Genomic DNA, 24,750 nt, shown 5'->3' on the forward strand with positions numbered 1-24,750 from the left:
AAGTTCTAATTGCAATAGATATTTTATCTGGGAATCAGACCCCCGTGAGGACTACCCCCCCCCCCCACCTCAAGCATACTCAAGTTTTGAAACCTAATCACTATCAAAAGCAGAACCACTTGGAGCAGAGAAAGATTGACAGCATCCTTTGAAGGCAAGACCCAGGAAAAACTGGAGCTGAGACTTTAAGGAAAGAGTGAATGTATCAGAAGGACTAAGAGGGACTTCCCTGGTGGCGCAGTGGTTAAGAATCCGCTTGCCAATGCAGGGGACTCGGGTTCGAGCCCTGGTCTGGGAAGATCCCGCATGTCACGGAGTAACTGAGCCCATGCAGCACAACCAACTACTGAGTCTGTGCTCTAGAGCCCGCGAGCCACAACTACTGAGCCTGCGTGCCACAACTACTGAAGGCCACGTGCCTAAAGCCCGTGCTCCACAACAAGAGAAGACACAACCTTGAGAAGCCCGCACACCGCAACGAAGAGTAGCCCCCGCTCGCTGCAACTAGAGAAAGCCCGCGTGCAGCAAGAAAAACCCAACACAGCCAAGAGACTGCGTGTGTGTATGGAGCGGCACTGTCCAATAGGAATATAATGCAAGGCACACATGCAAGCCACATATATAATTTTAAATGTTCTAGTAGTTGGGAATTCCGTGATGGTCCAGTGGCTGAGAATTCCTGCTCCCAATGCAGGGGGCCTGGGTTTGATCCCTGGTCAGGGAACTAGATCCCACATACATGCCACAACTAAGTGTTCGCATGCCACAACTAAAGATCCTGCATGCCGCAATGAAGATCCCACATGCCACAACTAAGACGGGGCTCAGCCTAAATAAATAAATATTTTAAAAATGATAAAAATAAAATGTTCTAATAGCATATTAAAACAGTAAAAAGAAACAGGTGAAATTAATTTTGATAATATGTTTTATTTAACCCACTATATCTAAAACATTATCAACTGTTATTATTAATAATTTTACATTCTTTTTTTCATATTAAGCCTTCAATATATATTTTATTCTTACAGCACATCTCAATTCAGACTAGCCATATATCAAAGTCTCACTCTCCACATATGACTACTGGTTAGTGTATTCAACAACACAGATATGGAAGGTATGAAGGAGATTGTCAAAGATTCTCTGGTGACCTTGGTGTTACCACATGCTGTTCCCCCAGAGTCTGGGACTAAGACTCCATGACTGTGAATGGAGCTTAGGGACAAGTTGAACAGATTAAAACACTCCACTGGCTTGTGTACTTATGGACTTTGTGTTGTTTGGATTGCATGGCCTGAAAATGAAGTGCGATTGAACATCCTTTAGGATTTTGTGTGTATATTAAATTGACCAACATTAAGACTGCTTTATTATAGAGTAAACCACCTTGCTCTTCCATTATATGGTGTATTAGTCTGCTCAGGATGCCATAACAAAATATCACAAACTAGGTGACTTAAACAACAGAAATTTATTTTCTCACAGTTCTGCAGGTTGGGAATTCCAAGGTCAAGGTGCCAGCAAAGTAGATTTCATTCTGAGGCCTCTTGGTAGCCACCATCTCACTGTATGGTCAGGTGGCCTTTCTTTGATGTGTGTACTTGGAGGGAGAGAGAGAAGGATATTTCTCTCTTCCTCCTCTTATAAAGCCACCTATTGGCTTAGGGCCCTACCCTTATTGACCTCATTTAACCTTAATTCCCTCCCAAAGGTCCTGTCTCCAAATACAGTCACATTGGGGGTAGGACTTTAACATAAAAATTTGAACAAAATCCACCCCAGTTAGTTAAACAGAAAAGGATTTTTTTGAAAGGATATTGGGCAGCTAACAGCATTTTTTAAAAGGAGGGGAGACTCAGGCTTGGAAGCTCTATAACCAGGAAATGACACAGCTTCCTATTTCAGTTTCCATTGACACGGTCGTCACTATTGCTGGGACACGCCCCTGGGCTTCTGTCTCTACTGCCTCTGAATTTGTGTATTTGTGCCTCACATCTCTTCCCTCGTCAAAACGTGTTCCATGAGATGCCATGCTTTTCCCATTATTTTCTTGCAAGTTGAGGCCTCTCACAGATTTCTGATGGTTGGTTGGAGCCTCTGTCACATCTGTGGGCCCTAGCTGGAAAGGAGCCTGGGAAAGCAAATGCCAGCCTTCCACCTTGGGGAGTTAAACCCACAAGGTGGGAGATTCTCCAGATATTGGAAGTGTGTTCAAACTATGCTGGGCAGCCACAAAATATAAATGTCCTTCACTGGCACTGAGTTCTATCATTCGAAAAAATATTCCAGGTCAAGAGGCCTAAATTTAGTTTAAAAAACTTTGTTTAATCCAGAATTTGTTTCCAATAACAACTGTTAAACAATCTGTCTGCTTTCAAATTTACTTTTCTTTATTCCTGACCTTGCTTCTAAGCTTTATCAGTTGCATATTTTCTCATTTGACATGTTGGTAAGTAACAGCCAAAACCCATTGCCTCGGTTTCATCATGGACTGGGGGGTGGAGTATGGAAAAGGAATAAGAGTGTGAGCCCATTATCAAAAAAACAGCAGGGGTGTAAGATATTGGGCCATCTCAGAGCGTCATGCCTATTACCATAAAATCCACAGTATTCAGCAGCAAGGTCCGTGAGAAGCCTGTTGCCCAGTTCAAATGGTATATTAGATTCTATGACTAGTCTTGACACCCCATAACCACTTTTTCGATAACCTTTAATATTTCTTTCCTTTTCTTTTTTTTTTTTTTGAAAGCAGGAATGACCCTGCTAAATTATTAGATATTTAAGTTTAGAATTCACTGTCATTTCTGCACAATTCAGTTGCTGAAATAACATGTAGCAGATGCTACAGTGCAAGTTAATGAATAATTATTTTTTGTACTATGGCCTCTGACTGTAACATCTGTCACAACCCTGTGGGTTTAGTAATTATTCTTTTGACACTTTCTCAATTTTTTTTTGGCGGAGCCGAGCCGCATGCAGGATCTTAGTTCCCAGACCGGGGATGGAACCGGCGTCCCCTGCCGTGGAAGCACGGAGTCTTTACCACAGGACGGCCAAGGAAGTCCTCTAAAATGTTTTTAGCTTTAAAAAAAAAACCAAAACACATTGTTTTTTAATGTTTTGCTGCAGTCTTTAAATTTTGCTTTTGTTTGTTTAATTATTTTCTATCTATTAAATTCTTCCATTTGTCCTAATTCTTCAGAAAGTGTAGTGGCTCTTTATGGTCTACTTTTGTAGAGGAATGTGAAATTCTTCAATTGATTTTTTTCTTATTGTAAATAAGCCAAACCCAGGGTCAAGCTTATTTACCATTTCTGGGGCACAGTTTAGCCTTCAGCTCTCAAGGGCATTATTTTCAGCTTGTTACAAGCCATGCTTTGGCTTCCCTTCTTCAAAGTTGGCTCTTTCTTAACTAGGAAACAGGGCAGGGACAGGACTATTTTCTTCCCATTTCAGTTTCTCTATAACTGCTGTGTCCAGAAGTAAATATGGCATAGCCAAAATTAATACCAGAATTGACTCAATCCAACCTCTTTTAAAAAAAAGGCTAAAAATAAAGGCCTGGATATTTTTAGAAAGATCAAATAATCAGTGTCAAATTTCACAGAAATCTGATATATATATAGATTGATGTCACGCAAAAGTATTTCCAGCAAGCTACTGAAAGACAAAAGAACAAATGTTGGAGGTGTTAGGAGATAGTGGAGTGAAGTTGATGGGAACAAAGCGGCTGTAATGAAGCATGTCCACGCTGCTGAAATATTTGGAGGATGGGTTCACAAGAGGCTGAGAATAAAACAAAGCTAGAATCTAGTCCTGTGTATCTTTTTACCTTCCCATCCCCACTTGCATAGATATTGGAGGCAAGAAGATGAGGAGTACTCCCTGTTCCTCTCTCCCTAATTCCCACCAGTGATGCTGAAATGGGGAAGTGGCTTCAGACATGGACAGACCTGGTGGATGGGAAAACCTGTCAGTATCAAGATGCATATGTGAGGATTTAGGAGTTAAAAAAATACACACACAGGGCCTTCCCTTGTGGTGCAGTGGTTAAGAATCCGCCTGCCGACATGGGGGACCGGGGTTTGAGTCCTGGTCTGGGAAGATCCCATGTGCCATGGAGCAACTAAGCGCGTGAGCCACAACTACTGAGCCCACGTGCCACAACTACTGAAGCCTGCGCGCCTAGAGCCCGTGCTCCGCAACAAGAGAAGCCACCGCAATGAGAAACCCACGCACCGCAACAAAGAGTAGCCCCCGCTCGCCACAACTAGAGAAAGCCCGCGCACAGCAACAAAGACCCAACACAGCCAAAAATAAATAAATAAAAATAAATAAATTTTAAAAAAGAAAAAGGACATCTTTATAGAAAAAAAATACAAACACACACACACACACGCACATTTGGTAGAAGCTGATGGGCATTGCCTTTAATTTGTAATTTCGAATTGTGACTCGGAAGAAGAGTTTTTCAACAGCAGCTCTGTTGACATTTCGAGGAGTCTAATTCGTTGTTGTGACAGGCTACCCTGATTATTGCAGGCTGTTTAGCAGCATCTTTGACCTCTACCCACTAGATGCCAGTAGTTACCAGTTGTGAGAACCGAAATGTCTCTAGACGTTGCCGCTGGTTGAGAGTGACTGCGGCAAAGCCAGCATGATGTGGTTAGGCGGGAGAACATGGGACTGAGCTGGGGCGGGCGGGCTGGTAAGGTTGGAGGGGCAGAATTGTGAAAGATGGGAGGAGGTGGTGGATGAGGAAATTGAGTGGAATGCTGGGGATGGAGCAAGTTGTTTCTTAAAAGAGGGGGAAAATATCCTAGAGGCTGAGGAGCCTTTTAGGAATGTAACCAAAAGTCATGTAACATTTAAGGGGAAGGGCTGCTTGCTCTTCCGATGGTGGGGTCAGGAGGTCAAGAAGGCTAAAGGCCAATACCTTAAGTATTGCCTAACTGTGGTAGGGTTGCTGTCCCCTTTCTGTAGGTCAGTGCGGCTTATCTTGCTCACTGTCAGTGAGGATGAATGGGGATCCCAACAGGCCCCACGGAGGAGAAACTCGGTCCCAAGAGCCCCCTATTCTTTGGTAGCTCCTTGCAAGTCTTGCTGTATCTGTCAGCTCACTCCCAGCTGGCGGTGGTGAGCTACATTCATCTGAAACATACATACCTCTTGCCCCATGTTGTGTTCCATGGCAAGTCTGCAGGCCTCAGTCTCATTTACTCTCGGTGATTCCAACTCTGAGTTCTGTAGCATCAGACGGGATCCATAGTCTACATATCACAGAAATTCTCTCCAGTCGCTGTACCATCTCTCTTCCATGCTCAAAAGTTTCCTCCAAATTCATAGCATTGGGACAGGTCAGTAAGCTTGGTGGCTAAGCAAACATCCAAACGGCGATGGAGATATATCTCCTCTTCTTTTTTTTTTCTTTTGCGGTACGCGGGCCTCTCACAGTTGTGGCCTCTCCTGCTGCAGAGCACAGGCTCCGGATGCACAGGCTCAGTGGCCATGGCTCACGGGCCCAGCCGTTCCGTGGCATGTGGGATCTTCCTGGACCGGGGCACGAACCTGTGTCCCCTGCATCGGCAGGCGGACTCTCAACCACTGCGCCACCTGGGAAGTCCTGTCTCCTCTTCTTGAAGACACCCAAGAAGACATCTTATTCTTGCATGGAAGTGGCAAAGAGTGAACCTAAGTTTAATGGTAGTGGAGTACTCTATGGTCATTTCACAAATAATTGAGAAAAAAAGCCCCCACAAGTACCTTCATAGAATAATGCTGGGGGAAAACCCATAAACCTCTGTCTCTCCACCACCTTCACTGACGTGTATAACAAAGATTTGGAGTCGGAGGGCCTGAGTCTGACTCCAGGTTCTAGCACATCCTTGCTGAGTGATCTTGGGAAAATCAATCACCTTTTCTGAAAAATGGAGAGGAAAGTTAGCAAACTGGTCAGAAACCATGTCAATTCCACATTTCACTTCCTGTGCTTCGGCAGGAGAGGTCTGCCTATACACGCAACATGTGTCTGTGCAGACCCCCATTGCTTCTGACCTTGGTTGTATAGCAGGCAATGACACCCTTGGTGTGATCATTTTCTTTTTGAAGTGTTCAGATAGGCAAACTCCCTCCTTTCTCAACTTCACAGGGAAAAACATCATGACACCAACAAATACATCCGTGTTCAAAATTAAATTTGTGTTCTTGGTAAGCTTCAGGATAAAGCCACTGACTTTATCTTGTAATGGATTATCTAAGTTTTCCAGATAAACAGTTAAGTTGGTCTCATGATCAGAATCATTTTCCCAACGCTATCGACAGGATGAAACCAAGGAATAGTCAGCTCAACTATAGAAGCTGTAAGATGTGGAATTTCTGTAAGATGTGGAACTTCTTCAGAGTTAATGGAAAATGTTGCAGGAGTTGTGGTTAATGATAATAATCAAATGACACTTCCCATTTTCCTACTTCTATTTCCATCTATCTGACTTAGTATTCCCTATATTTAGGCATCTATTTATAACAAAAATTCTCATGAAACAGACAAATTAATATCATGTTGCTCACACAAAACAATGGGATATAAAATCTGGGGAAATGCTCTCTCTTGACCTACTGTTCAGAAAACAGCAAAAGACCTTATATTTTCTTCCAAAGGACAAAACCCACTGGCTTAGAAAGTAAAGTTTGGTAGTTAAGAGAGAGACGTGCCTTGGTTTCCTCATCTATAACTTGCTAAGGTGTTATGAATGAGATAATGCAAATAGAGGGTATGGCAATTAGTAAATGATCAATATTGCTACTACTACTATCACTATTTGAAATTATATGTGTTTATTTTTAAATTTTCTGTCTCCTCCAATAGAAAATAAGCTCCGTGATGTTACCTGTTTAGTACATATAGGCACCTGCTGAATGTGTCTCAATTTGAGCATTAAAGTAAAGGAAGGATGAGAATCCTCAAAGAATTTAGGGTCAGTGGAAATTCCCCTAAGGAACTCTAAAACTGATGCTGTTACTGAAACCATGCAACTCAGACTGGGACTTGAACCCACGGGCAGGGACTCAAACCCAGCCCAAACCCAGATTGGAACTTGAACCCATGATCTTTTAACTGAGATCGCATACCTGGTCTCAGGACTTAATGATGCTCAGGTTCTTGATGTCTCATCGCAGGAAGAATTTAGTGAGAGACAAAGTGATAGGTAAGAAGTGGATTTATTTAGAGAGAAACACCCTCCACAGACACTGTTGTCCATCTCAGAAGGTGAAAGCAGCACCAGGGTATGGGATTGTCAGTTTTTATAAGGGTGGGTAATTTCATAGGCTAATGAGTGGGAGGAGTATTCCATCTATTTTGGGGAAAGGGTGGGGATTTCCAGGAATTGGGCCACCGCCTACTTTTTGACCTTTATGGTTGCCCTTGGAACTGTCATGGCACCTGTGGGTGTGTTACAATGAGCGTCTGTATACTGAGGCTCAAGGTCTAGTGGAAATCAACTTGTCTGCCATCTTGGACCTATTTGGTTCTAATCAGTTTATGTCATGTCCTTGGGCTATGTCATTCTTTTAAAAGTTGTGCCCTGCCCCCTTCCCTCCTGTTTCATAACCTGAAAACTGGGTTTGCTTCTTGGTGGGTGTCCATCCAAGAGACACAACCAAGCCAAAGAGGGGGAGAAGGAAGGATTTATTACTTGCAGCAAGTAAGGAGAACACTGAGGATCCTTTCCAAAGCAGTGTCTCCCTGAACAGCAAAATTGGGGTATTTTTTAGCTAAGGATACATGCATGTTCATGAAGGGGCTTGAGCAGAGGAGAATTCAGTATAGAATTGGGGCAAAGGTTGACAGAGTCCAAACTTGAGTTGACTGAAGTCATGAGGGTCAGGAAAATTCTTCATCATCATTCCATCCTCCACCTAGGTGGGGGCCTTAGTGCCTACAGAACTCAAAGATAAGTATCAGATTGTTATATATATCCCTTGAGGAGAAACTAGGACTCTGTTTTATCACTGGACTATTGTTTTTTGACTGTTTTTCTTTTGTTTCTGCATTCCCTCGAGATCATTAATTACTAAGACCTGTTCAAGGGCAAGCATCGTGACCAGGCTTAGAGCACACGATGGCTTAGGCCAAAAATGTCATCTCTTATGTCAAGAAAGCCATTCCTAGTTCTCTTTTTCCAGGGGCTCCCCGACTCTGACTTCTTACAACATTGCCTCAATTTTCAGCACTTGGGGAAATTTTTGAGCCTATCCAGCAAGACGAATATATGATGACAATATAGGTGTAAATACCAAGACAAGTGCAGAAGTATTTTAATACAAGTCCATGGAGAACTTATTATGTGATACAGCATTGTGAGGGTTAAAAAAGATAACACAGCATGATTCACTTTATTCTTGAAACTTTTGGCAAGTCAAGTCTTCTAGAGGTTTATTAAAATTAATAGTGTCTGTAAGTCGAGTTATACGATGCTATATTGCCCAGCTATATCAGGGGAAAGGAGGGTAGGAAAAAAGTAGCACGTGGTGATATTGTGGTATACACCAGCAACACGTTCTTCACATCACACAGCTGTTATTAAAATTATTTTAACAACCCTGCAAAAGAATGTATTTAAAAAATGTTTCTTATCACAAAAGGAATGAATATTCCTCTAAGAATTATTAGAAAATACATATAAAGAAAAATTAAAATCCTATTGTACATAAAAGTAAATCCTATGAAGTTTTGACCAGTCTTGATTAAAATGATAGTTGAAACTAGGGGCCAACTTTAAGAATCCAAAGCATTTAAGTTAGCAATATAGTAAAGGCTAATGCAACATATAGTTACCATAAAATTAGAGTTAAGCCTTTATGTATTTTATATCATAAAGCTGGATTTCTGCTAAAATCTACTTATAAGGAAAGGATAAGAACTTTCCAGTAATATTCAGATTTTTCAGTAATCTTGAGGATATAAATATTTAAGGAACAGCATTTTTTTAAAAAAATTTATTAATTTCTTTATTTTTGGCTGCGTTGAGTCTTTGTTGCTGCGCACGGGCTTTTTCTAGTTGCGGCGAGCGGGGGCTACTCTTCGTTGTGGTGCGCGGGCTTCTCATTGCAGTGGTTTCTCTTGTCGTGGAGCACGTGGCACATGGGCTCTAGAGAGCAGGCTCAGTAGTTGTGGCGCATGGGCTTAGTTGCTCTGCAGCATGTGGGATCTTCCCGGACCAGGGCTCACACCCGTGTCCCCTACATTGGCAGGTGCATTCTTAACCACTGTGCCACCTGGGAAGTCCCAGGAACAGCATTTTTTAATGTTTAACCACTTAATGTTTTAATCTATGTTTGTCATAGGAAGTTAAATTGCTTACCATTCTTGTGATAATTTAATCACTGTCACCTCACTAATCTGGTTGTACTTTCTCAATCAGCATAAAAGACTGCGTTGATTCTCTTAAAATTGGGAACATACTAATCTATTTCCCCTTGAATTAGTTATTTTGTAGTGAAACTGAGCAGGACCCTGTGGGGCCTTTCCATGTCCCCTGTTTCTTACTTATAGGAAAAAGGCTACAGCCTCCCAGACCCTCTCCAAGTTACGAGTTATTCAAAGTTACTAATTAGGGAAGTGCAACAATAAAGCAGGGTCCTGGTTCCTACTCAGTAGATAGACATAACAATATATCTCTGAGTTCTACAGGAACTAAGGCTCCCCACCCAGGTGGAGGATGGTAACTTCCGGCTGAGCACAAGCCACGTGGACCCTAGACTGGTTGGAACCAGAAGGCTGATGATTGAGATTCTTGGAATCTCAATCTCAACCTGCTACCTCACCACCAACCAATCAGAGGAAGGTCACACACCCTGCAGACCTTCATCCGAATTTTGCCCGTAGAAACCCTTCCCTGAAAACATTCAGGGAGTTACGGCTTTGCTTGGCCCTGCAATAAACCCTTCTCTGCTCCAGACTCCTATGTCTTGGTTTGTTTGGCCTCTTTGTGCATAGGACACACGAACTTGGGTTCGACAACAGTAATACTACAGTTAAATGACTCATTAATTTTAAAACAAACCATCATGCATTCCATTCGATTAATTTATTTGTGTCAGGCACTGTTTTAGCCCCTGGAAACAGCAGTGTGCAAAACACAAGATTCCAGCATCACGATGTTTGTTTTTTATTGAGAGACAGAAAACAAAAAAATAAATACATATATAATTTCAAATATCTATAGACATTTTGAAGAAAAGTATACAGGGCAACAGGGTAGATAATAAACAGGTCTATTATAGCGTCGGGAGGAACAAATTTTCCTCTACCCTTCTAAGTTCTAGTGTTACTGAGTCCAAGCTCGCTCTCTGCTCACCGCACAACAGGCCAATATATCAGAGACAAGGCGTTGAGGCAAGGAACACGACTTTATTCGGAAAGCTGGCAGACGGAGAAGATGGCAGACTAGTGTCTCAAAATAACCACCTTATGGCCTCTGGATGTAAGTTTCTTTTATAGAGTCAGAGAGGGAAGTAAAGTAAAAAGGCAGAATAGAGAGGGAGAGGTGGGAAGGAAGTAAAGTAAAAAGGGCCATCAGTCTTGCAAAACGTCTCCTGGTCTCCTGGAATGGCCAGGCTCGGGGACATTCACAGGTGGGTAGGGTTCCCTGAGGCAGTCCATCATGTATGATTTTAATAACAAAAGCAACGAAAAGCAAAGGCTAAAGTCAAAGAAACAGATCCAACATGGAGTCAAAATTGGCTCTTCCCTGTTACACTAGCTGGTCTAAGAATTAAATCAACATGAGACAGATTAACAAGAAAAAATCAAACGAAAGTTTAATAACATGTATACATGGGAGAGACCCAGGAAAACTAACTCTCCAAAATGGCCCAAACCCTCACCGTGAATACCATCTTCAGCTAAAGAAAAAAGAGGATGTTGGGGGTAGTAGTTCGGGGCTTCCAAGGGGAGGAAGGCAACTGGTAAGGAGACAAAAAAGCAAATGTTTGGTAAACAAATGTTTGCTGCGCCCACAGAGACAAGAGGACAGAGAGGAATTTTAACAAGCGACTTTGCTAGGTTCCTCCCTGTCTATACACCTAGTGTGTACTACAGTTATCTATGGTGATAGCTCCCTTCTTGGAACAAGTTCTCTATATTCTTTTAGGCAGGTAGGGGAAAGGTCAAAGGTGATGAGTCTTTTGGGCCTTAAAAAAAAAAATCAGCCTAAATTAATTCTCTTGCCAAAGAAACCCATTTTGGGGTGGCAAATTTGCTCCCTTACAATAGCTAGGGTGGTCAAGGCAGGCCTCATTCCAGTTTGAGCTAAGACCTGAATGAGCATGTCAGATAAACAACACAGTTAATGCTTGGTGAATATTGTTCTCGTCTCCTTCTCCCTGGGGCCAAACTGACTCCTATTTGCATGTCTGCACATCTGCTTTTACCCAGACAAATCCTGAACGTTTAAGTCTTAGTACTGTATATTACAGACAGGAATCCGACGTTCAGACGTTACTAGGGCAAGTTAACTGATTCTGTGGGTACTTGCCTTCACGGTAATGGCTACACAACGCTGTTGTGATGTACTGTGTTCCAGGTCCCGAGGGCACTGAGGACAAATTAGCCTAGGCTTGGGATTATCCACAAAGGCTCTGGAGAGGGAGAGGCTCAGAAGGCCACTGTCCTTCCTTCCCACCTTACCTCCCATTTCCAACACCATGGCCCAGGATCTGAGCCCAGAAAAAAGAAAAAGGCAGAGCCCTCAACGGCTGTCACTTCTGCCAAGGCTTTCCTGGCGGTTAAGAAGCAAACAAGTAACTTGTAGATATCCAAGCAAGGTGCAAACGCAGTACCGCGTTAAGACAAAGCGAACACGCCAAACTTTCTGCGCAGCCACGCCCTACCAAGCTCTTCCGGGGCAAGATCTCGCGATTCGCGCTCTGCGTGTACGTCATTTCCGCTGCCTCCGCGGCCAGGTCATTAAATAATGTTACCATTTCCGAGTTCGCTAAGGCCGCCTGCGGCGGCGCAGGCGTTGGTGTTCGGTAGTGTCCGGTCTATGGAGTCAGTTGGTTTCGGCGGCGGAGCGGAGGTAGCAAGCGGTGTTCGAGTGGGGGCCTTTGCCCCGCCAGGATGTTACCGGGCTTGGCCGCCGCCGCCGCGGCCCACAGATGTAGCTGGTCTTCCCTGTGCCGGCTCCGTCTGCGCTGCAGGGCGGCAGCCTGCGGCTCCAGCGACCTCCAGGGTGAGTGTCCTGCGCCGGCCTCTGACTCCGCGGAAGCCGGACTGGAAGACAAGGCCGGTCTCGGCGCCGGGCGCCTCGCCTCGGAAGTATGCCGCCTTGCCCTTTCCCAACCCCAGAACCTTCTTGTCGGACCTCCGCCTTTGCAGTTCAGCCTGCTCAGCCGGCGGCGGCCCCTACAGGCCTCCCTGATCCTGGTCTCGCCCACGGTCCCCGCGGGCATTTGGGGGCAATTCTCGGGCCGGGTCGCATCCATGAAACGGACCACTTCGTTTCAGATAAAACATTACGTGAGCATGACAGTGCCCGGCGGTGACCGCCCGCCTCCCCCCGCAGCCAGTGCGAAATTGCTGACTCCACAAAGTTCCAGGGTCTTTTGAGCTCACAGCCTTACCTTTTTTGAGCACTTTGACCAAATAGATTTTCTTACCCTGTTCCTTTTCTCGTACTCCCAACCTGTGTTATTAAATTTTCTAAGGAGGAATTTGGGGGTTGCTACGCAACATTTACGAGACATCCTTTAAGATGGGGGTATGACCATCCTACAGTTGTTGAATGAGACCAGTTCGGTTGAACAATCTTTTTGGTGAAAAAGTGTCCACTGGAGCTGAACTCAGAAAAAAGTAGTTGTCGGGAGGTTTTATCCCTCTTTTTCAGATGTCGTTTCTGACTCAAATTTAAATTGACAATTTACAAAATAATCTTGAACTTGCAAGTTTTAATTAGGCTTACCTCCGTTTTTGCCGTCATTGGCATGCCATAGGTTGCTTGACACTTGGGAACTGTTAGGAACAATGAGGGAAGAGACAGAACCAAATCCACCCCTAATCTAATCCCCCAGGGTCTTGGGGATGAATAGAGTGTTTACAGAAACATTTACCGAAAATTTATGTTTGAAAAAACTTGTAGCATGTTTGTGACCTTGCAGTAGAAATTGGAAGTCGTAGTCATTCAAGTTTATAAGTAACATAAGCTAAAATAATGCCTATTCTGTGCAATTATTTTAGAATATGGTCCTTTTATTTGCAATAAATATAAAAACTGGCTTTTAAGATTTCGGAAGGGTTAATTTTAACAGCACTATTTTGGGTGCTTTTTGGTAGTGATAAAAACGTGTAACTGTGGATTTTTCCTATAATGGAAATGTACCTGATTCTCTTGTGAACAAAATGATTCATCTGGTTGTACTGTACTCCAAAATCCCCAGTTAAACTTTCTGGCCTAGTTGCTTTTATTGACCAAGCAATTTCGGCATTTTACACTTAAATTACGTGGAGTGACCGTTGAATTTAGTCTAAACTGCCCTTTAAGGGTGGGTAAAAAGAAGTTGAAATAGTGTAATTTGTAATCCATTATTGTCTGTCGCTGTCAAGTCGAAAATTATGTGCTCTTTGTCTCATCCCTCTGTGAACTACAGATAATAATCACCTGTCTCACCAGTCGGAATGACTGCAAAGTTGTTTGCAGTGTTTATTACCAAAAAATTAAAATGTGTTTTCATGCTTAAAAACAGTAGATGTAAAAAGTAACCTTGTTTGTGCAAATTTAGTTTCAAAAATACTGAAACAATTTTTAAAAGGGCAACCATAATTATGATAAAGCTTAAAAAATTTATTTAGAAAAAGTACTAATTTAGAAAAAGAGTACTAAGTACTCTTTAGAGTACTAAGAGTACTAACTAAAAAGAGTACTAAGTTGGATGCATGTAAGAAGAAAATATTTGCAGAACTTTTGAGAAAGAATTCTAAAAATAAATATTTTTCTTTGTCAAAGTTTAGTTTATGCTTCTGAAACTGCTGTGTGGCTGGGAAAAACTTATAAAGAATAAGTTGAGGAGGAAATCTTGAAGGAAACAACTGCTTCATTTGTATACTTAAAAATGAGAAATGTCTGTGGGTCAAACTAACACTGAAAACATTTAAAGGCAAAAAGCAAGACAATATTCTAGAGCAGATCTGTCAGAAAGAAATATAATGTGAACCCTGTATGTTATTTTGCTTTGTCTGATAGCCATATTTTAGAAAGTAAAAACAGATGAAATTAATTTTATTAATATATTTTATCCAGTATATTCAAAATATTTCAACACGTAATCAATATAAAAATTATTGAGATATTTTACATTATCTTTTCTTACCGTCTCTGGAGTCCAGTTTACACTTACAGCACAACTTAGTTCAGACTCCACATTTCAAGTGCTCAGTAAACAGTGAGTACTGTATTGCACAGTGCACTTATAAAGTTAGTATCCCTAATTTATAAAGAATTTTTACAAACCAACGTACATTCCAGTAGAAAAATGGGCAAAGGAAATGAATGGTTTCATAAAGTCATTCGAGTAGCCAATAAAAATGCAAAAATGTTCCATACTTACTAATAAGCATAGAAATATAAGTCTAAAGGATTTACTACTCATTGTCTCATATTAGCTAAGTTTTTCATAGTGATTCTTCATATTGAGGATGCAGGAAGGCAGGAACTCTCTTACTACTGATTGGGACATATAGTTAGTTGAACAGTGTTTTGGAAGTCAGTTATTCTTTATATTAAAAATAACTTTAGGACTTCCCTGGTAGTTCAGTGGTTAAGAATCCGCCTGCCAATGCAGCGAACACGGGTTAGAGCCCTGGTCCAGGAAGATCCCACATGCCACGGAGCAACTAAGCCTGTGTGCCACAACTACTGAGCCTGCGCTCTAGAGCCAGCGAGCCACAACTACTGAATTCCGCATACCTAGAGCCCATGCTCTGCAACAAGAGAAGCCTCCGCAATAAGCCACACACCGCAACGAAGAGTAGCTCCCACTCGCTGCAACTAGAGAAAGCCCGCGTGCAGCAATGAAGACCCAGTGCAGCCAAAAGATAAATAAGTAATAAATAAATAAAACCTTACTTAAAAAAAAAAAAACTTTATGGGGGCTTCCCTGGTGGCGCAGTGGTTGAGAGTCCGCCTGCCGATGCAGGGGACACGGGTTCGTGCCCCGGTCTGGGAAGATCCCACATGCCGCGGAGCGGCTGGGCCCGTGAGCCATGGCCGCTGGGCCTGCGCGTCCGGAGCCTGTGCTCCACAACGGGAGAGGCCACAAGAGTGAGAGGCCTGCGTACCGAAAAAAAAAAAAAAAAAAAAAGAACTTTAAAGGTATATGCCTTCTCACCCAACAATTCTATTTAAAGGGATTTGCTTTCAAGAAATAATCAGATACATATTAAAATCTGTGCACAAGTTTATTATTAATAGTGGTAAATAGGTAACGTTTACAGTTATGAAGAATAGGAAATGTTATGGTACAATTATTTTTTATTTTATTTTTATAAATTTATTTTTGACTGGTTGGGTCTTCGTTGCTGTGTGCAGGCTTTCTCTTGTTGCGGTGAGTGGGGGCTACTCTTCGTTGTGGTGTGCTGGCTTCTCATTGCAGTGGCTTCTCTTGTGGAGCACGGGCTCTAGACACACGGACTCAGTAGTTGCGGCTCACAGGCTGTAGAGCGCAGGCTCAGTAGTTGTGGCGCACGGGCTTAGTTGCTCCGCGGCATGTGGGATCTTCCCAGACCAGGGCTCGAACCCGTGTCCCCTGCATTGGCAGGTGGATGCTTAACCACTGCGCCACCAGGGAAGCCCTGGTACAGTTATTAAGGGCTGGTGATAGATGCAAACATTTTTTTTTTTAAATCATAATTTAGAAGAATATTTAGTGACGTGGGAAAATGCTCTTGAAACTAGAAAAAATGTAGTAAGAATATATACTATGATATTACCAGTGACTTTCTCTAGAAAATTTTTTTAATTAACTTTAATGTTTTTCAAATGATCTACACAAACATATACTTCTAAATAATAAAAATATTACTTAGTTTCTCTAGTAAATATGCCCTTTTTTAAAAAAGTTCTTTTGGCTTTGCATAAGCACTTATTTTATTTGTTCACGTATTTATGTCTTGCCTCATTTGACAATGATTTGAGATGGGAAGATGCTCCTTTAAGGACTACATGCCAAATCAACAGATATGTGCTTTTGCTTAAGTCCGAGATTGATAAAAGTATAGTTTTTAAATATAAATATAGAAATTGACCTTTGTATTTTTAAATTTCTGTCTGCAATCTGCTAGTATTACCATATGAAAAGTAGAGTGGGAATTTAACCCCTTAAATAACTAATAGGAACATTGACAGTTATAAAAGACCATTTTGGCAGGCTGACAGCATGATTCTGTGTAGTTCAGGTTAATAATAGGGTTACCTGTAAAATGAGGTTAACCACAGTATGTGCTTCATAGGGTTTTTGTGAGTGAGGATCATTCAGGAAGGAGGTTGTAGTTGCTGGTGGTGCAGTACTGAACAAGACAGACACAGTTTCCACCTTTTTTGGAAATGAGGAATGAGAAAACATATCTAAATGCTATAAAGGAAATAAGCAGAGTGATGGGCTAGAAGGTAGCCAGCAGGGGCCATTTCATTAGCTGTGCTGGCCTGGGACTCCAGCTTTCCTGAGGAGGTGGAAACTGAGCCAAGGCATGAAAAATGAAAATGAGCAAGCCAAGTGAACATCTGGGGCAAAGAGCAATCCAGGCAGAGCAAATAGAAACCCTAGAGACTAGACTTGTATTCAGGCGCAGGAGGAAACGTGCTGTGGCTGGAGTGTGGTTGGAAGGGGGGGAGGGGTGTGTGAAAGGAGATTGGGGAGGCATCATAGCCTTTTGGGTTGTAGGTTTAAAAAAAAAAGCAAGTGTTTAAAAAATATCATTCTGACTACTGTGTAGAGAATGGATTGGAAAGGGAAGAGTGTAAATAAGGAGATCACTGGGGGCTATTAATTAGAGTTACCTACGCAAACAGGATTGTGGTTGGGCCATGGTACTTAGCAATGGAGATGGAGAGATGTAGATGGCTTTGAGGTATGTTTTGGGATATAAATTATAGTGTGATAATACAGGTAAAGCATTTAGTACAGTGGCACTTGGCAAATCCTTAATGTATTTGATATTTTTTCCTCCTTTTCCTAAGCAAATATTTACAAGAATTAAGGCAGCAGAGTTGGTGTGCCAAGATGCAGTGCAGGAAGTTGTATATTCTTTACATACTCCAAAAAAAAAAAAAAAGAAAAGGATTCCCTATTGCTTACTCTGTTCTGGTGAAAAATCACATCAGCGATAGTCCTGAAGGTTGAGCCACCTGGTCTAGGTCACACTTGTGCTTGCCAGATGATTAGACATAAGAGGGATTTTCCTGCATTTTTTGTTAGCTGAAAGCATAAAAGTAAACTAAAGATAGTGTGTTACTATTAGCAGTATAATATTTGAAGTAATTTAACAATGGATGTATTTTTAATTTAAAATTTTAGGCATTTGGGGAACATACAGAAAAGTATAAGGTACAGAGTAAAAATTATGCATAATCCAGATATTTCACCAGTAGCATTTTTGAATAGTTGAAACCAAGCTGTATTAGTTTGTCTCCTGCTTTTTTTAATGCAACATCATGACTCAGTTATACACACACACGTATATTCTTTTTCAGAATGTATATTTTTCAGAATATACATATATATATTCTTTTTTAGATTCTTTTCCATGGTAGGTTATTACAAGGTATTGAATATAGTTCCCTGTGCTATACAGTAGGTCCTTGTTGTTTATCTGTTTTATGTTTAGTAGTGTATATATGTTAATCTCAAGTTCCTAATTTATCCCTCCCCTCTTTTCCCCTTTGGTAACCATAAGTATGTTTTCTATATTTGTGAGTCTGTTTCTGTTTTGTAAATAAGTTTATTTGTATCATTTTTTAGATTCCACATATAAGTGATATCATATGATATTTGTCTTTCTCTGTCTGACTTCACTTGGTATGATAATTTCTAGGTCCATCAATCTGCAATGGTCTCTCTTTTTAAAAAAATATTTATTTATTTGGCTGTGCTGGGTGTTAGTTGCGTGCTGCAGGGTCTTCATTGCTGCCTCCGGGATCTTTAGTTGTGGCATGCGGGATCTAGTTCCCTGACCGGGGGTCGAATCTGGTTCCCCTGCATCCGGAGCACGGAGTCTTAACCACTGGACCACCAGGGAAGTCCCTGCAATGGTCTCTTAAGAAAAGAGACTGGGGCTCCCCTGATGGCGCAGTGGTTGAGAGTCCGCCTGCCGATGCAGGGGACACGGGTTCGTGCCCCGGTCCGGGAAGATCCCACATGCCGCGGAGTGGCTAGGCCCGTGAGCCATGGCCGCTGAGCCTGCGCATCCGGAGCCTGTGCTCCGCAGCGGGAGAGGCCCGCGTACCGCAAAAAAAAAAAAAAAAAAAGACGACGACTTAGGTGCAGGTTTGTCTCTGGTCCTGAAATTAGCCTGAAGCAAAACATTTCAAACCGTTAAGAAATCTTTTTGTTTGTTTTTAGTTATTATTATTGCAGAAGCAACATACACAGTAGACAGAATTGTCAGTTTGCGTGGGAGAAAAAGAGTTTTTTGTATTGTTCTATTTGTATTGTTTTTGTATTGTTTGTATTTTGTATTGTTGTAGTATGAAAAGGCTAAATTTCCTCCAAAAGCCAGAGTAAGTGGTAGGTGACAAACAAGATTGGAGAGAGGACAAAGGGTGATCAGTAGCAATGTTATTAGGAGTTGCAGAGGCAGTAACAGTAAAATAAAAGCAGAGAAAAGTGATTGTTTCGACTAGACTGATAAGATACCAGTAGCTCTGCAGTCTCGACGAACAGCCTTGTATATGCAGCAATGAGAAGTTCCTTGTCCAGGCCCATAGAGTAGTGAGCACCAAACTAAAGACTAATCTAACCATAACATAGCTTATTTTAGAAGTCACCTTGAAGAAAGGGTATGAATGGTGGTTACTTTTTTTTACTGTCTTTCTGCCTTCTAGAATTAATTAACAAATTCAGTAATTTATTCAACAAATGGTTGAGTTTCTACTGCTGTGTGTTAGGTATTCTGTTTTATTGAATCAAATGTGGTCTTGTGTATTTTTTAGAATATAAAATGTTAAAGGTAGAAACATTATGCAATTTCTGTGTAATTTTCAATCTTGTGTTCATGGCAAATGTGTACTTTTAAAGCTGATACCTAGCGGCTTCCCTGGTGGCGCAGTGGTTGGGAGTCCGCCTGCTGATGCGGGGGACACGGGTTCGTGCCCCCGTCTGGGAGGATCTTGCATGCCGCGGAGCGGCTGGGCCCGTGGGTCTTGGCCGCTGAGCCTGCGCCTGGAGCCTGTGCTCCGCGGCGGGAGAGGCCACAGCAGTGAGAGGCCCACATGCCGCAAAAAAAAAAAAAAAAATTAAAGCTGATACCTAAAATTCTTCTAAAGTTAAAAAGTAATTACTTTTTGAAACGGTGAGCAAGGAAGCTATCAAGATTACTAAGATAGTGTCAAAGGACACAGGAGTTGGGAATTCCCTGGTGGTCCAGTGGTTAGGACTCTGTGCTTTCACTGTTGAAGTTAAGGGTTCGATCCCTGGTCAGGGAACTAAGATCCCACAAGCCGCGGGGAGAGGCCAAAAACAAAAAGGACACAGGAGTCAATTTGAAGAGACCCCTACTGGCCCAAAACGGGATGGACAGTTTGGACATAAATCAGGATAATGACTAAAATGGATTGATATACATCAAATAATGTTTAAATCTATGGAATCATAGTGATACATACACATGCAAATTATTGTGTCACTATTGCAGGATGGTAGGTAGTGAACTCATTATTCTGAGAACTGGTAAATAAAGGGAAAAAATTAAGCATACAGCCTGACTTTCTTATATGAACTATACTGCTGGATAACCAAATACATGAAGGGAATTTTCTCTTTGTAGAAGTATTCTGACTAAAAAATGAAGGATAAAACTATAATATCACCATTTTGTAACCACCTGAGGAATAAATGATTCTAGGCATTGAACAACAGCAGACACTATCACAAATAGAGATAACCAAATATTATGTGGCTCCTGGTTAAAGAACACATCACCACTTATCAAGTAGTGTTGTCCTAATAAAAAGGAACCTGAATTTGGATAAAGCCTTTATATCCATCGATTTATAGAACACATAGAAGTACAGGTTAAACAACACCATGGGAATTAAATCAGTAAAATTCAGACTGGAAAACAGGACAAAAATTTAGTACAAGCAGCTGGTTTCTTCAATATAAAAATTGCTCTAAAACACATATCCTGTAGAAAAGAGACTTAAAAGACATCTCATTCAATTGTAGTATGTGGACCAAATTAAGATCTGTTCACATACACAAAAATTATGACTTGTAATAGTGGAAATTGGAAATTGAGGATATTTGATGATATTAAGGATTTTTTTTTTACTTGCAATGGTGGTATGGCTATGTTTTAAAAAGTTCTTATCTCTTAGAATGCATACTGAAATATTTATGAATGAAATTATTTTATGTCTGAGATTTACATCAAATTAATATGTAGGTGGGGAGATGCAGGTGCAGGCAGAGGTGAAACAAGGTTGGCCATGAGTTGATAATTGTTGAAGTAATGAGTATGTGTACGTTTATTGTACTGTTTTTTCTACCTTTGCATATAATTGAAATTTTCTGTAATAACGTTTTAAAAATTAAGGAGAACCTTGAAAAAGATCTAGGATCAAGTCACGAAAACATTGTCCTCTTCTGAGGAAGGATTTTTAGACTGTAGTAATCCCTCTTTAAACACCTTAGCAGAGTCTCTATAGAAGTGTTTCATCAGTGGGTAAAAAAAATGTTGGTGTCATAGTGTTTTTGTTAGGTAATAATCACAAAAGATATTTTGAATAGGGCTGACAAGTCGGAACACCAGTGGCTGTGGTGAAGAAGATGCTCTCCTGGAGGGTGGGTTTCTTAGGAGAATTTGCTTTAACCCTTTCTTCACTAATTTTGTTGGTAGGTTACATATTTTTATTTATTTATTTATTTTTTGTGGTACGCAGGCCTCTCACTGTTGTGGCCTCTCCCGTTGCGGAGCACAGGTTCCAGACGCGCAGGCTCAGCGGCCATGGCTCACGGGCCCAGCGACTCCGCGGCATGTGGGATCTTTCCAGACCGGGGCACGAACCCGTGTCCCCCTGCATCGGCAGACGGACTCTCAACCACTGCGCCACCAGGGAAGCTACATATTTTAACGTGCAAGAAGATACATTGTTATATTCACTTTACTCAGCCTTTAATAAGTAGAGGCAAATGATCAAAAAAACATGCTGGGGGACTTCCCTGGTGGCACAGTGGTTAAGAATCTGCCTGCCAATCAGGGGACACGGGTTTGATCCCTGGTTCTGGAAGATCCCACATGCCGTGGAGCAAGTAAGCCTGTGCACCGCAACTACTGAGCCTGCACTCTAGAGCCTGCGAGCCACAGCTGCTGAGCCCATGTGCCACAACTACTGAAGCCCACGTGCCTAGAGCTCGTGCTCCTCAACAAGAGAAGCCACTGCAATGAAAAGCCCGTGCACTGCAACAAAGACTGGCCCCCGCTCGCCGCAACTAGAGAAAGCCTGCACGCAGCAAGGAAGACCCAACACAGCCAAAAATAAATAAATTTATTAAAAACAACAAAAACAAAAAAAACATACTTGGCCTTCAACAAATATTTGCCAAATAAATGAAAGAGTAAGTTGGCATCAGAAAGTTTTTGAAGAAAACAAGTTCTAAGCCTGAAATTTGAGTGAATACTTATGCTGCCTTATGTCCTCATGCTTTTCAGATTATCTTCAGTGTTCACAATAATTGTTGTTCCTGATGAATTCTCTGAGCCATTAAAAAATTTATTTTTCTTGATTTTGGCAGGCAATCTACACATGCACATACATGAATTAACATTTTGGGAAGATCATTATTAAGCAGTTAGAAAAGTTTCAACTTTTTTTTTTATGTTGTGGGTTTTTTTTTGTTGTTTTTTTTTTTATAAATTTATTCATTTATTTATTTTTGGCTGTGTTGGGTCTTTGTTGCGGTGTGTGGGCTTCTCATTGCAGTGGCTTCTCTTGTTGCGGAGCACGGGCTCTAGGCGCATGGGCTTCAGTAGTTGCAGCACATGGGCCCAGTAGTTGTGGCTCACGGGCTTAGTTGCTCCGTGGCATGTGGGATCTTCCCGGACCAGGGCTCGAACCCATGTCCCCTGCATTGGCAGGTGGATTCCCAACCACTGCGCCACCAGGGAAGCCCCAGAAAAGTTTCAACTCTTAAGTGCTTAACCCTCCACTCTTGGAGAAACTTGACTGTTTCTAATGATATAATTTCATTATTTCACCTAAAACTTTAGAAAATATATAAATTATACCTAAACAAGATTTTCGAGTTTTAAGTACACAGCATCAAAAAATAAAAGCAAGAGGGTCACATGAGAGTAGAGACAGATAGATTTACTTTTCTACCACTTTGATGCAAATGTGGAATATATTTTCCTTCTGTATTTCAGCCCTGTAAAGCTCACAGTCAACCCAGATGCAACAGCTAAACTGCTTTATAATTAGTCTTCTATTCTTCCCTCAATTAGAATTCCCAAATACCGAGAAATCTCACCAAATGTTGATCTAATTATCTGATTTAAAAACATCAGTGACAGTATGAATGACTGATTAATATAATTCACATATTGATTGTGAAACGAAAGATGACTCAGTCTCCATCTAGCAGAAGGAAGATGCAGGGTAGTTTTGAGTAGGACACCCTCCTGACCTTCCCCTTCTCAGAGTTCTTATTCTGAAAAGTACATTATGCCATTTTTTTAATCATGCAACCAGCATACAAAATAAAGAATATCTTTTAAATGCCAGAGACCTTTCAGAACAGCTGAATAATACAAATATTTTGATTTTATATAATTTTAAAAGTTACCATATAAATAAGTTTGCAAATTAGGGGAAAAATATTTTCTTTTCCTTTACAAAATATAGACCCTGTATACCTAGGGCTCAATGAAACACCTCCATGGAAAGGGTGGCTTAGCATTGTGCATTTGGATATTTAACAGGATGAAAGTTTTACTGTTATTCTGTAAAATTATTCTCTTATCATAGGTATGTTTTATTGGGTATAAAAATCCTTATTTGAAATTTGTTTGAAATTAAAATTTTTTTCTTTTAGAATGGCAGAATTTAGTGACATTTGGGAGCTTTTCAAATATTGTTCCCTGTTGCACACTGAATCAAGTAAAGTCGTATTCCACAAATGTTCAGAAAGAAGGACAGGGATCACAAACTCACAAAATGGAAAAAGTACCATCATTTGATGAAGCAGGTATGTATAAATCTTTTAAAATAGTTTTCTTCTGTATACTGGGATAGTTTGCATAAGATTATTTGTTCCTTGAATGTTTGACAGAACTTACATGTAAAACCATCTGGACTAGTGTTTTCTTGGTGAGGAGTCATTAAACTGCTAACTTAATTTCTTTTAATTTTTCTATTTCTTTTTGACTAAATTTTGGTAAGTTCTGTTTTTTTCTAGCAATTTATCCACTTCAACTAAACTTTTAATTTATTGGCATGAAGTTTATGGTACTCTCTGTATACTTGTAGCAGCATATGTAGTTACACCCTTTTTTCAATTCCTAGTGGTGTTTGTCTTATTTTCTTGATTAATTTTGCCAAAACTTTGTCTGTTTTATTATTTTTCCAAGTAATTTTTTTTACTTTGAATCTATATCATATGTTTGTCTCTTATTTCATTAATTTCCACTCTTACCTTAAATATATTCTCTTTTCTGCTTCCTTTGTATTTACTGTGTTATTCATTTTTAAACTAGCATATCAGTTAGCTATTTTGCTCATTAATTTTGAACCTTTCTTCTTAAAGTAGGAATTTAAGCCATAGTTTTATTGGGTATAAAAATCCTTATTATTAGTTTGTTTGAAATTAAAAAACTTTTTTTCTTTTAGAATGGCAGAATTTAGTGACATTTGGAAGCTTTTCAAATACTGTTCCCTGTTGCACACTGAATCAAGTAAAGTTGTACTTTCTTTTAGTTTTACCTAAAATTTTGCATTATGTGTTTTGAAGCTATGTTGTTAGATGCATACACATGTAGAATTGTTACATAACACTGATGAATTAGACCTTTTATTGTTATGTAACAACTCTTTTTTTTTTTTTTTAGTGACATCTTCACCAGATTTCATTGGTATTTGCCAATGAAATGGCAAATGGTGTAATTTTTCCTGTCCTTTGGCTTTAACCTTTTTTTGTCCTAATTTGATAATCTTTGTCTTTTAACTGAAAATTTAGTCTGTTTACATTTACTGTAATAATCGATATGTTTGGACATATTTCTGCCCATTGTATCATGTGCTTCCCTGTGCGTTTATTTTTTTTTTTAATTCCTTTTTTGCCTTCTAAAAAAACCTTTTTTTTCTCATTCCATTATCCCCTCTCCCTCATACACAGAAACAACACACACTTGCTTGGGAGTTATATACTTTATGTCTGTACTAAAGTCTAAAAGTAATTGAAAAGTTTACTTTCCTTCTGAAAAATACAAAGAACTTAGAATGTTTTAACTCTGGTCACCCCCTCCAAACTCACATGTGA

The 24,750-nt window shown here is 40.7% G+C and overlaps 1 protein-coding gene and 1 long non-coding RNA gene across 6 annotated transcripts in view; one reads left to right on the plus strand and one right to left on the minus strand.

The window, feature by feature from the left end:
• Positions 1–10,148: 10,148 nt before the first annotated feature.
• On the minus strand, positions 10,149–12,031 carry LOC141278779 (uncharacterized). Its single transcript, XR_012331983.1, has 2 exons — positions 11,693–12,031; positions 10,149–10,968 (listed from the first exon to the last, which is right to left on the minus strand). It is a non-coding gene; the product is annotated as an uncharacterized lncRNA (long non-coding RNA).
• Positions 12,032–12,103: 72 nt separating this feature from the next.
• Positions 12,104–24,750, plus strand: part of SLC30A9 (solute carrier family 30 member 9) — a 72,472-nt gene continuing 59,825 nt past the window's right edge. For all 5 annotated transcript variants that reach the window (XM_019928255.3, XM_019928258.3, XM_073805196.1 and 2 more), the window contains exons 1-2: positions 12,104–12,236; positions 23,308–23,460. In XM_019928255.3, coding sequence (XP_019783814.1) covers positions 12,125–12,236; positions 23,308–23,460 — 265 coding nt within the window. In that variant the 5' untranslated portion in view covers positions 12,104–12,124. The remainder of the gene's footprint in view (positions 12,237–23,307; positions 23,461–24,750) is intronic.

The sequence above is a fragment of the Tursiops truncatus genome, chromosome 5, assembly GCF_011762595.2.
Source record: "Tursiops truncatus isolate mTurTru1 chromosome 5, mTurTru1.mat.Y, whole genome shotgun sequence".
In the NCBI taxonomy this organism is placed as follows: domain Eukaryota; kingdom Metazoa; phylum Chordata; class Mammalia; order Artiodactyla; family Delphinidae; genus Tursiops; species Tursiops truncatus.